General features: G+C 32.6%; 1 protein-coding gene across 4 annotated transcripts in view; it reads right to left on the bottom strand.

Moving 5' to 3' along the window:
- Nucleotides 1–12,454, bottom strand: part of LOC140449253 (guanylate cyclase 32E-like) — a 458,979-nt gene that overhangs the window by 223,926 nt on the left and 222,599 nt on the right. For all 4 annotated transcript variants that reach the window (XM_072542462.1, XM_072542460.1, XM_072542461.1 and 1 more), the window contains exon 3: nt 1,492–1,674. In XM_072542462.1, the coding sequence (XP_072398563.1) occupies nt 1,492–1,674 (183 nt within the window). The remainder of the gene's footprint in view (nt 1–1,491; nt 1,675–12,454) is intronic.

The raw sequence follows: 12,454 nt of genomic DNA, 5'->3' as shown, positions 1-12,454 counted from the left end.
TGCCTGTCTTGAACCTTTTAGTTTTCGAAGGATATTACTCCTCGCCGTTACTTTATGTTTCAATTCATGACAGTTTTGTTTGTATTCGGGTACCGTGTCCAATTTATCACCCACATATTTTAAGTAGTTACAGTGCTGCAGAGTAAATCCATTCCACTATATATTCAACTATCTCCCAAATTCTGTGTTGCATAGGTATCTCTATTACCAAGTTTTTCTTTAATGTAAATAGCGCTATAGTACCTGAAAATCTATTCTAAACCTTCCGATAGTTTCTCTTCCACCTCAATATCTGTTCTTGCTTGACTTCATATAGTTGTGTCATCCGCGTAAACATATATCTTTTGATAGTCCTTGCATTAAGATCCCCGAATACGATAATTTTGTGTTTAGCATTTATGTTATCTACGGTTTATCATTTATCTTTTGTAGTTGCTGATAGAAATTTTCAGTATCTGCTGTGGGCTTAGATATTTCTAGGGCATATGTGCTTATCAGGTGTTTTGTGACGTTACGCATTTTTATAGAGATTATTAATAACCTATCGTTGATGTATTCGATATCTTCGATGCTTTGCGTGTATTTATCGTACAGAATTGAATAGAAATATGCTTTATTGTCACTGAAAATTATTGAACAATTTTATGGACAAAGCTGAAAAAAAATCAGTTAAAAAGTACAAAAAGTATAAAAAGTATAAAACAAAAACAAATATATTAAAAAAAACAGAACAATACAATTTTAAATTAGTAAAACTATTGTATCACTTACATAATTTGTACAGACAACAACAAATGAGACAAATTGTATCCACTGCTTGAGACACCCAAATTATAATTAATATAAGTAATTATAAACAATACTAATTTTGTTTTTTTGTTATACATTAAGAAATGTTATGCAGCAAAATTCCGGCTCCTGAATGTGCTCTTTCTTGTTTAGCTTTTCCGCTATATATGAGTGTAAACTCTCCGTATTTTGATGTTTCTTGGCCTTTTTTCTTTGTTTCAAAGATTGCGCAGATGTCAATATTGTGTTTCTACGTTTCTATTATGATCTCCTGGTCTCTTCCTCTCCACGACGTTATATTCCAGCACGCGATTCATGTTTAGGTTTTCGTTTACCAATTCATTTTTCCGTTGTCAATCCACCCACCAGACAACTCAGGCGGAGTTTCACTAATTTTTTTTATTAAGGCCAGTTTCACTTTTCATTAATGCCAGTCATATATTTATCTTGCGATTTTAACCTCCAAAGGTACCTCAATCTTTAATCAAAAATCGTGTTGCTGTGTATTTCAAAAATGTCGCAGTTCCTGATAATATCTCGCTTTCGTTTTCGCCCAACCACCCTGTATAATAAAGATGGATTTCGTTTCATTATAGATTTGTTAAGTCTCGTATATTTTTTGATATATACGAGAATAGATTTTACTCGTCGTTTTTTCAAACTGTAATAAAAAAAAATACGTAACAAAACCATATTAATTACCTCTATCGCTTCCTGAACTTCTCTTCCCGAAGCTGGATGAGATCCAGAAACAACAACAAATGTATGCCAATCAAAGGCTCTAAGGAGAGCAACAACGCTTTTTGAAACCTTGCTTGATGGTGGCAAAGTTCTAGCGAAGGTGAAAAAGATTCTTTTGTCTGAAACTCTGGTATCACTGCATCTCTGTAACAAAGAATAATTGTCAAGTGGAATACTATTCATAGAGTTTTGTTAAATAAGTCATATTACTAATATTAATATCGAACCTGCAATAATTATTATTTGAGATAATAGTTCAGATTCTGAAGGTGATGACAATGAAATATGAGAAACGAAAATCATACGTTTAAAATCCCGCAGCAATATTGTTTGAGCTAAATAATGTTTTATTCTTTAAATAATTCTACTGTTACCTATTATATCAACACACGGTAAATATTGTTGGATATATCATATTTTTTATAAATTGTTTATTTATTTATTATTCACTAATGATATTAATAAATTTTATTAAGCTATTTGAAATGTAACTGTAATTCTGTAATAAAATTTTATGACGGCACCTCACTCCGCTAAGTGCGGGTGGGCAAAACATGACAAATAATTGCGTCATGCGTGTTTGGCAGAACCAAAATGGAAATGGACGGTCGGTTCAACCTATTTTTACTTAACAGTTCACCAATACTTGTGTAAACACAATGCAAGGTTACATCTGGTATAAATACAGAAATCTCGTTACTTTTTTATTTGTTCCCCTTCCATTTTACACTACTTAAACCACAAATCAAAGAGAAATAGATACAATAGTTGTATTTAAATATAGTTGTATATAAACCCACAAATTTGTCGAATTAATGGTTCAAAATAACGGAAATTACAATAAATTTAGGTTAAGATAAATATCGAGACAATCACCGATGCAAGCGAAGTGTGGGCAGTCGACACATATATTCGGCGTGCATTCGGCTTATTCGTGTCCTTTGAAGTGTGTCAAAAAACCTTCAAGTGGATGAATAAGCGTATTTGCTATTCGAGTTATTACTTATGCTTGCGAATAAAGCAAATAATTGACAAATGTACGCTCGACACTTCGTCCTATATGGCCGAATATGGTGCATAACGAATAACACAGTGAAGTGTGGTGCCGCCATTAAAGCAAAACTAACATTTTACATTCTATTTATTTCCGACTTATTTAGTATGCTTTAAATTATAACGCATGTGTAAAATGCCATAGACTCGATCGTAATTGCAGTACCATACTTCGCTATGTGTTATTCGTTATGCGCCACATTCGGTCGAATAAGACGAAGTGTGGAGGGTTCTTCTTCTTCTTGATGTGCCTATCCGTTACGAATGTTGGCGATCATCACGGCAATCTTTATCTTATGTGCAGCAGCGTGGAAAAGCTGCACAGATGTTGTATTGAACCAGATTCTGCGGTTCTTTAACCAAGTTGTTCTTTTTCTTCCTGGACCACATTTTCCAAATATTTTTCCCTGTAGGATTGCTTGAAGGAGAATATATCTGGATTCATTTTGCGTAATATGTCCGAAGAATTGTAACTTTCGAGATATGATGGTGGTCAGTACCTCTCGGTTCTTATTTATTCTTCTGAGGACCTCCTCATTTGTGACTCGGTCAGTCCACGGGATCTTAAGTATTCTCCAATATAGCCACATCTCAAATGCTTCCAGTTTTCTGTACATATCTTCGTTTAAGGTCCACGATTCAACACCATAAAAAATGACAGAGAAGACGTAGCATCGCAGCATTCTTACTTTTGTATCAAGAAAGAGGTTGTGACTCTTGAAGATAGCAAATTTACCTATTCGTCCACTTGTCGTTTTTTTTGATACTTTAAAGCCGAATACATGCCGAATATATGTGTCGACTGCCCACACTTCACTTTCACCGGCAGGCGGTTGTCTCGGTGTTTATCTTAATTTAACTTTATTTTAGTTGTCGTTATTTTTGAACCATTAATTCGACAAATTTGTTTGTTTATTTACAACTATCGTACCTGTTTCGCTTTGATTTGTGGTGTATCATTCACCAGCGTCTTCTACGCGGTCTTTAAGTCACTTTGTGTTTACAAAACAAGTATTGGTTAACTGCATTTAAGTAAAAATAAGTTTGGCATGTTTGGCCCGCCGGCACAGGTGTGGAATAGGGTATTTGTTATTCCCTGACGGATAATAAATTAGGATTTGGGCGAATACAGCGAAGCCGCATAAATAACACATAGCGAAGTGTGGTACCGCCAAATGAACTACATCACGGCATGAGAATTAGAGGCCTAGGGACAATATAAAAGCATGTAGTTGTTTTTAGCTCACTTTCAGTGCATTCTAGAGGCTTATAATCAAAATAATACAATAATAGATACTTGACAATAATTAAGTAACATAAATATCATAGTAAAAGCAATTGAAAGTAAATTAGACCAGTTGTCAGAGATTTGATCTCTAAAAACGAGACAAACAAGGTAAATTTTTTTAAAAATGTCAATTTTTGGGACCCTAAAAAAAATGCGAAAAAATGTGTCGCTTCTACACTCAAATTAACTCGTAAAACCTCCCGTCCCCCTTTCACATTTTTTACTAAAGAATCTCGTTTTGAAGAATACCCATTCTAATAGCTAACTTATATATTTTTGGACCAATCAATTATAGCTTAGAAATTATGGATCTATCAATTGAATTTATTTATTTCGATGGTACAAGAACCGTGAATTATATTTTTATAATAATATAACTTAATAAAGTTATCTTTATTGAGTCTTTATCTGTTCACTTTTAGGCACATGTTTGTCTTTATCACTGGTACTTATAGAGTACTGTTGCCATAAAGATTAAGCCTCATCTTTATTTGTGATATCCCCATGATCGTCAATATATTAGTAACTTAGTCCATATCTCATTATTATGCTGAATGATACCACCAAGAATTTGTTTCTTCTCAGGCTTCTTATCTTTGGGGCTTCCCAATTTTGCCACTTTTTGTTAAATTTTGGTAGAATTAGTTTTAATAACATACTAACTTATTGATTTCGAATAGGAATATAACTGATATGATTTATAGAGAGCAAATCACATACAATAGTGTTATAAATTTTCCGTAAACAGTACCTGCTGTCTCAAGTTTAAATAAAAATAAGGCAGTTTGTTTAAAAAAATTTCCATACCATATCAGTAACAGCCAGTGTAACCAAAAAAAAAATTCTATCAAGAATTGAACAGGCAACAAAAATACTCATGAACACGAAAACCTCTTATCTTATTATACTATTATATTATTTATTTACCAACAATCTTATCTTATTTTAAAATCAACCTTAGTCTAGAGCTCAGAATCCGAATATCAGATGTTACGTTTTCTCTGTTTTGCTGTATGGCTGTGAAAGTTGGACAATGGACTCAAAAACAGAAAAACAATAGATGCATTTGAAATGTAGTCTGGACTATAAGTTTTTTAAAAATTATTCTCAAAAATTTTTTTTAATTTATGACTTTATAAGACCAGGTAGATCAGCTGGTGATCTAACCGTAGTGGATATTAAGGTCATAAAATATAGTAACGGCAAAATAACTGTAAAAACGAATTTTGATGACTATTTTGACTATTTGGCTTTACCAAGAAGACCAAAAGTTATTCATGATAATTCATTCCCCCCGAATGCTCCCCCTTTAAACCAAGAGAAGCTAAAATTGACCCATTCCAAATGGAACAACCTTCAACAATTAAAACTTGTTTTGACACATGATTGTCATTCGTATTACGATCAGCTGCCACACGATCAAAGGGATAGTTAAAATATCTTTTTCATTATCTATATTATTTTCTGCTTAACAAATAAATACCTCCTTAAATTTGTAAATTGTTTATTTACTTTGTAGGACACAAAACTACCTATCTTACTTTTCTATAAATGTATAATACAAAATACCGCATAAGTAACAAAACAAACTGCAATTATATAGTGATATAACCTTTTAAACAATTAAGAACTTAATCATTTAGGTCAAAATTGTGTTATTTTATTGATAACTTTTCTAATTAATTAGTTTTTACTGGCTCCTGAAAAATTACCTTTTTGGCACTTATGCGGTTTTGGTTCTTCAACGACGATATGTTAAAAAAACTTTTTTTCGTCATTTTCTAATTTTTATGCCAATTTGGAGGAACCCACATATCAGAGGCCCAGGGCGGATCGCCCCTTCTTCCGCCCTCTAGGTACGTCACTGCTCATACGATTAAAATTATACTAAAATGTTTATCTAACTTTTCCAGAAGCCTATGAGGCAGTTTGCAAAGGTTCATGTTTTTCAAATTCAATCAAATTAAAAAGCGAAAAAGCGGACTGAAACTGTTTTAATTCTATAAAATTGTACACATTATATTTGCACACATCTGACGTTAAACGTGGGATTTTCCATTTGGATGAAACAAAAACATAATTCAATAGACTATAACGGCAAGGGTCATAGTTCAACACGTAGACAAAACGTTTTAATTAACGGTGATTTTTCGTCACCACTTTAGTGTTCGTGTAGATTAAATTTTGACTCCAAAAATTTAATTTAGTACAGTTAAAACAGTCAGTGCTGTATTACACTAGAATTAATGAGAGATCCGATGAAGTAACGACATGTACATTTTGAGAGCAATTTCCATTATTAATTAGAAAGGAGCCTCTGACGGGTGTTTGTTAGTCAGGGATAGACTGGCCCGGCCGAAATGAAGAATTTATGAATGCAAGCATTTGGCAGCAAAAAATATAGTTTAATTAATTTTGCAATGACCTGTGTTGTATTTTTATAAAACAAACACATTTTGCAACTAAAACAATGTCCTACAAGATGATTTCGAATTTCCTTTTTTTTAAGACACCCTTACTGCTACTTAATATCACCTTTACATACCTAGTTCATCCATGAATCCACAGAATAAAGATGAAAAATTATAAAAACCATTATAAAAGCCATTAGTGAACCTAATGTAACTCATCAATACTTATCTATAGCTCAAATAATGAAATGCATCATAAAACCGACACCTCCAACTACATAGGAACTAAACCTATGAGAAGTAATTGTGTTTTTCAATAAACACCAATAAGACGCTTAACAACATTACAATCTGATCAAACAATGAGTAACTTTTTCTAGCATAAATTACTACTAAAAACTTTAGCCTAAGGACAAACGCACTAGTATCCCCTAGGATATGTTAATTTATTGCACAATTATTAACATATACCAGAACTTGCAGTATACTCTTCTTTTCACTTAACTAACTCGAAGGGTTTCTTTCCCTGGAGTCTTCTAGTCAGATTTATGTTATCAAGAAACTGCATAACCTCAACATTAACATGTTAAAGAAGTATTTGTTGGTAACTCTTTGCAAATGTTTCAAAGGACTTGTTAGCAGTATACATTTATAGGTCCTTATGGAGTCACTGTTCCTATAGTAATAAGGAACTTTGAAAATACTCCTTAGCACTTTGTTTTGGAATCGCTGGATGATGTCCAAATTACTCTTAGGTATTAGACACGGTTTATGCAAAAGTATTTTGTTGTATATTGACAGGGTGGATTGTCTTCCCAATAGCCAATACATTTTTTATACTTATTTAAGATGTTCTCTTTTCCTTTTAACATTGGTCCTCTAGCGTAGCCTAAATGGTATCTAATGGTATTATTAACATTAACAGACTGTGTTGTTTTTCCTGTTTGTAAGGTTAATGTGCATTGGCTCATTCCGTTTAATTTAATTCGTTAGCATTTAGTCCAGTTGTTAAATATGTTAACAGAGGACTGTAGTTTTCTTATTGCTTCTTCATGATCTTCACCTACGGCAAGACAACAGTATCACCAGCAAAGGTAGCTATTGTGTTATGATCTAATTCAAGGATATCGCTATTATATAATAGGTACAGACCTGGTCATATCACACTACCTTGTGGTACATCTGCATTGATTTATTTTAGTTCCGAAGAGGCTTCTTCTAGCTTAACCCTAGAAACTTTATCTGACAAGTATAATTAAAATAATTCTGTATATTTACCTGGCAAAATCCTGCGTAATTTATATGTAAGTCCTTCGTGTCATGCTTTATTAAAAGCTTGCGCTATGTCGAGGAAGACAGCTAAGCCAACTTTCTTTTTTTCTAGTGACCTCTGTATTATAATTGTTATTCTATGGACATGGTTGATAGTTGAACATCATTCACGAAACCCAAATTGGTGTGATGGAATTAGATTGTGAGCGTATATAGAGGTTTCAGTATTTTCAGAAATTGTTTTGCGTATAACTTCGAAATTACAGATAGTAAGGAAATCGGTCTGTACCATGATACTGTATTTGGTTGCTTTTTAGGTCTATAGGAAATAAAAGGAAATGGAAAAGTAAAGATGATTTTTTTGTAAAAGTAAAAGGAGATGTTTTTTTTTCAATCTCTCAATCTCTAAACCTATTTTTTTCTTCCAAAGCGGGAAGGTGTAGTAAGGTAGTTAACCCTTAGTTAATAAACACAAAATTCGTATAATAACATAAACAATTTATGTCTAATATAAATGTATAATAGGTACTTAAGTTGAACTTGAACTAAAATTATTAACGCACGGTACGTTATTGTCTTCCTACATATAAATAAAGTGTATTAAGACATGAGTAGAATAATTGCAGTATTATTCTAAGTAGCTATGAATCACGCTAGTCAATAGTTCGTTAATGTTTACATTTGTGTCCGGTGAATATCCGAAAGTATAAATATAATAAATAAAATAATATAGTGAATTTAAAATGTATTCATTTATGAATCAAGCCTAACAGGCACCTGATCACAACATCAATCATTTTTGAAGTTATTCTTCTATACGCGCGTTCGACGTTGGAAATTTGTACGGGAGTGGATCGGCAAAATCATTACATATGTAGAATACAGGTAAGATATATTTTCTCTCTCTTTCTCTCTCTAGAATGTATGACCGAGAACTGTCAATTTTGAAATACGTTAATGTTATGTCTAATTTGCATATTTTTTGCGTGTTTTGTTTATACACTGGTATATATGAGTTCGAATCCCAATATGAATTTCCTTTTTTATTTTTGAAATATTTAAAAACCTCATGTAAATCTTATTAAATATATGTAATATACGCAAAAATGCAAAATTTTAAAATAAAATAGAAAATTTACAACATAATCCGAGTTGTTGGTTTTTTATTTTTATCTTCCACAAACATTTTTTGAAATTATACTTCTATACGCGCGTTCGACGTTGGAAATTTGTACGAAAGTCAATCGGCAAAATCATTGCATATGCATTGCATATTTCTCTCACTTTCTTTTTCGAGAATAAAAATGTTCCTTTTGTAAATATATTTCATATTTAATATTATTATTATTATTTTATTATTATTATTATCATGGTAAATTAAACATATGCATAAGTAAGTTATATATATTGCATTTTAATTTATATTGTATTACTATACTGAATTATGTTGCATTGTATTTTATTCTATTTTTATATTAATAACAAAATAAACAATGAATTTTACTGCAGAGTATGTGTAAAAAAATTTTTTGCATTCAAATTCGCAGCAAATGTTGTTTATACACAGCAAACGATGCACCATATACCTATATACCTAATTTTGTTTCTCTTTCTGCTCTCTCTTACCTATAGCATTACATATTATGTAATGATTGTGCAGGCTGACTCCCATATAAATTTGTAACGGCGAACGCATGTATAGAAGTATAACTTCTACCGGCAGTCCCATTGGACTACCACACCCGTTTTTTTTTTATTACAGTTAGTCAAATATTTAATTTCATCGTTAGAATATTGTTTATTCTCACAATTTTTCAATAGCTCAGGATTTCTTGGTGCAGAATAATAAAAGAGTAGGAAGTGTTACAAAGATACAAGATGGGTAGCGGGTGGATAATCTTTTACGTTCTCGGAAGAACATAGATCTGCTTCAGGCATACGATATCTAGGAGAAATTATGTCCTAGGCCCATTCTCCCATCGAATTACCTTAATTAAAATTTCCCTTCCCATATCCTACTCTCATATCGAGCAGTGGCATCACCAGTACCAAGATAGAGCGTAAGCGAAATGATCCTGGACCGGTCTATTATTGGATACTACAAGATTTAAATTAAACCTAACGATTACCAGTATAAGTAATCCCCACTTGTTTGTCAACTGCTACGGGTGGAAGGACCGACACGTGGTAGGGCACTTCATTGCCCTGGAGTTGAGAACTCCGAAGGCAGAAGAGCTAAATTGGTCAACGGCATTGAGATGTAGAAAGCCACTGGATGACTACCACATTAAATATCCTCATGGGTATCCTTAGTTAAAATCATCATGGATACTAGTCGATAATTTACTTAATGATCATGGAGCTCGGAATCCAAAATCTGGCAGGAGAGGAAAATCATATTTAAACGACAGGGCCTCTCAAGTCGTTATCAAGGTAAACCCCTGTCAAACAAATAGGAATAAATCTATAGCCTTGAAAATTGGAACATTTTGTTTTTTTCGTCTTTATAGAGGGGGTCTGGAATATTTAAAAGACATCCCAGTCCAAGACGTGCAGAATAAAGATTAACATACTATGGCTTAGCGATATACAAATGCCTAAATCAGGAAAATGTAACACCAGAAATGGAACAATGTATTATTCTAGTAACAACTCCAATCACAGGCAGGGAATTGGCATTACAATTGATAGGAATTTTCAAAAAGCTGTTTGTAACTTTGTTCCCTACTCGGATTGAGTATTGATGCTGTCTCTCAACTCTCATTTAAAACGAAAAATAAATATAATCCAAGTATATACACCCACTGCAATGTCTTAAAGTTGACTAAAAAACTCGTGGAGAAGAATGAACGTGGCGATCGGCTGGTTGATTTCTGTAGTAATGAGGAACTCCTAATTACAAATACCTTATTCAAACTTCTTAAACGTAGATAATACACATGAAGGTCACCAGCTGACAATAACAACAAAATATTCAGATATCCAATAGATTATATTATCGTCAACAGAAGGTATAGAAATTCTATTATAATATCATCCAAAACTTATCCAGGAGGAGTCCAACCGGATTCCAACCGGATTAGGATCCTCCAATCCCAATCCGGTTGTTCAGTCGATAAGAGTGAAACTAAAGAATATAAAGCATCCTAGCTCCAAGAAAATTATGGATACAAGGCGGTTCAAACAATATACGGAAACAAAATTTAAAATAAACGAGAACTTAAGAAAAGTCATAGAAGATTGAGAAAAAATTCAACATGCCGAAAGACACCTCCAAATCACTTGAGGAAGAAATAAAACCTTGGATGACACTTGAAATTCTTTAACTTATGGAAGAATGAAGAAAACAAAACAGAAGACCTGAATAAATATAAAGAAACTCAGAAAAACATCAGGAAAAAAATTCGAGAGACAAAAGAGAGGTGGCTCTTTGACAGATGCAAGAAAATATAAGATCTGGATAAAAAGTATGATAGCCTTAATTTACACAAAAGAATCACATAAATGACAGGTTCTATGATATGAAGGAAAGATTGTATCACGACCAATTACATCCAAAAGCTATTTAATGGTGAAAGAGAAGAACTATCATCAGAAATCACATAGGATACCAGACCACCAATATTACGGGAAGAAGTCATCCATGCCATCAAAAACACAAAAGAGGGCAAAGCCGGACACCACACCGGACCAGATTATGTGCCCATCGAATTACTAAAACTCATTGATGAAGATGTTATTAAGATAACAAGAATGTTAAACAAGAATAGCTTTAATCTTCAGTCACAAGCTTAAAACATTTTTAAAAATAATACACAGCAGAATTGTTAAAACTCTTGAATATGAAATTAGTGACACACAATTTGGCTTTAGAAATGGTATGGGTAAAAAAGATGCTTTGTTTGGCTTAAATGTGCTGGCCCGGAGATGCATGGATATGAATCAGGACATCTACTTATGCTTTGTAGATTTTAAAAAGGCATTTGATCAGGTTCAACATAAAAAGCTGGTAGATATATAAAAAAGCAGGGGACAAGTGGTGTCTCATCTGAGGCAAGAAAAATACGAAAATGTTTGCAGTAATCAAACAACAGAATATTATTTATTCATTTGTAAATTTAAATTCATAGTAGGCCTAGGTTTATTAGTTATACAATTTTTTTGACAATAATTTTATTTGAGTTAAAATAAGTAATGCGGCAGTCAGAAGATTGACGTGGTTTGATCTGGCCAAGGTCAGAATTGGTACTTTGGCATCGAAGAGATTATGCACATTGGACCACTCACCAGTGAATAAAGTTTATTTTAGCACACTTGATGGTAAAAACAGATATGGAGAATTAAGGGGAGGGGAGCGATATTTTAAGTGAACTAAACGGGTATTTTTCGGGATCTTTTATTTGTTTAAAATAATGTTTTGAACACTTACAGATATGTGTGATATAATTTATCAACAATATTCTTACAATTTACATCTCACGTTATATCTTGTAAAACAAGTATTTATTTAATGATAAGGTAACTTAATTTTTGCGAGTTTCGTGAGTTTATTATTATGTTCATTGCAAATCTAGACGATACATATTGGTTATCTAGTATTTAGTTTCTACAAATTCTTTTGTTCTGAAAACTCTTTTAAATTCTTCTTCTACTTACTAGTTTTTTGTCGACTATATTTTTAAAATTTTTATTATGAAAACAACTAATTTCCTCCCTGCTCTACTTCGATATTTTAGAGAGGACACGTACTAGCCTGGAATATAATTCAGCTATTGAATTTCCATCCAAATTAAACGGATAGTCTGAGTATTAATGAGAGTGGTCATCTGCTTATAAGTTTCAAATTGATAGTTTGTCTAATATTAGTTTACAAAATTACTGATCGATTTAAAGCTGTCAA

The sequence above is a fragment of the Diabrotica undecimpunctata genome, chromosome 1, assembly GCF_040954645.1.
Source record: "Diabrotica undecimpunctata isolate CICGRU chromosome 1, icDiaUnde3, whole genome shotgun sequence".
In the NCBI taxonomy this organism is placed as follows: Eukaryota; Metazoa; Arthropoda; class Insecta; order Coleoptera; family Chrysomelidae; genus Diabrotica; species Diabrotica undecimpunctata.
This window is presented reverse-complemented; position numbering and strand designations above follow the sequence as displayed.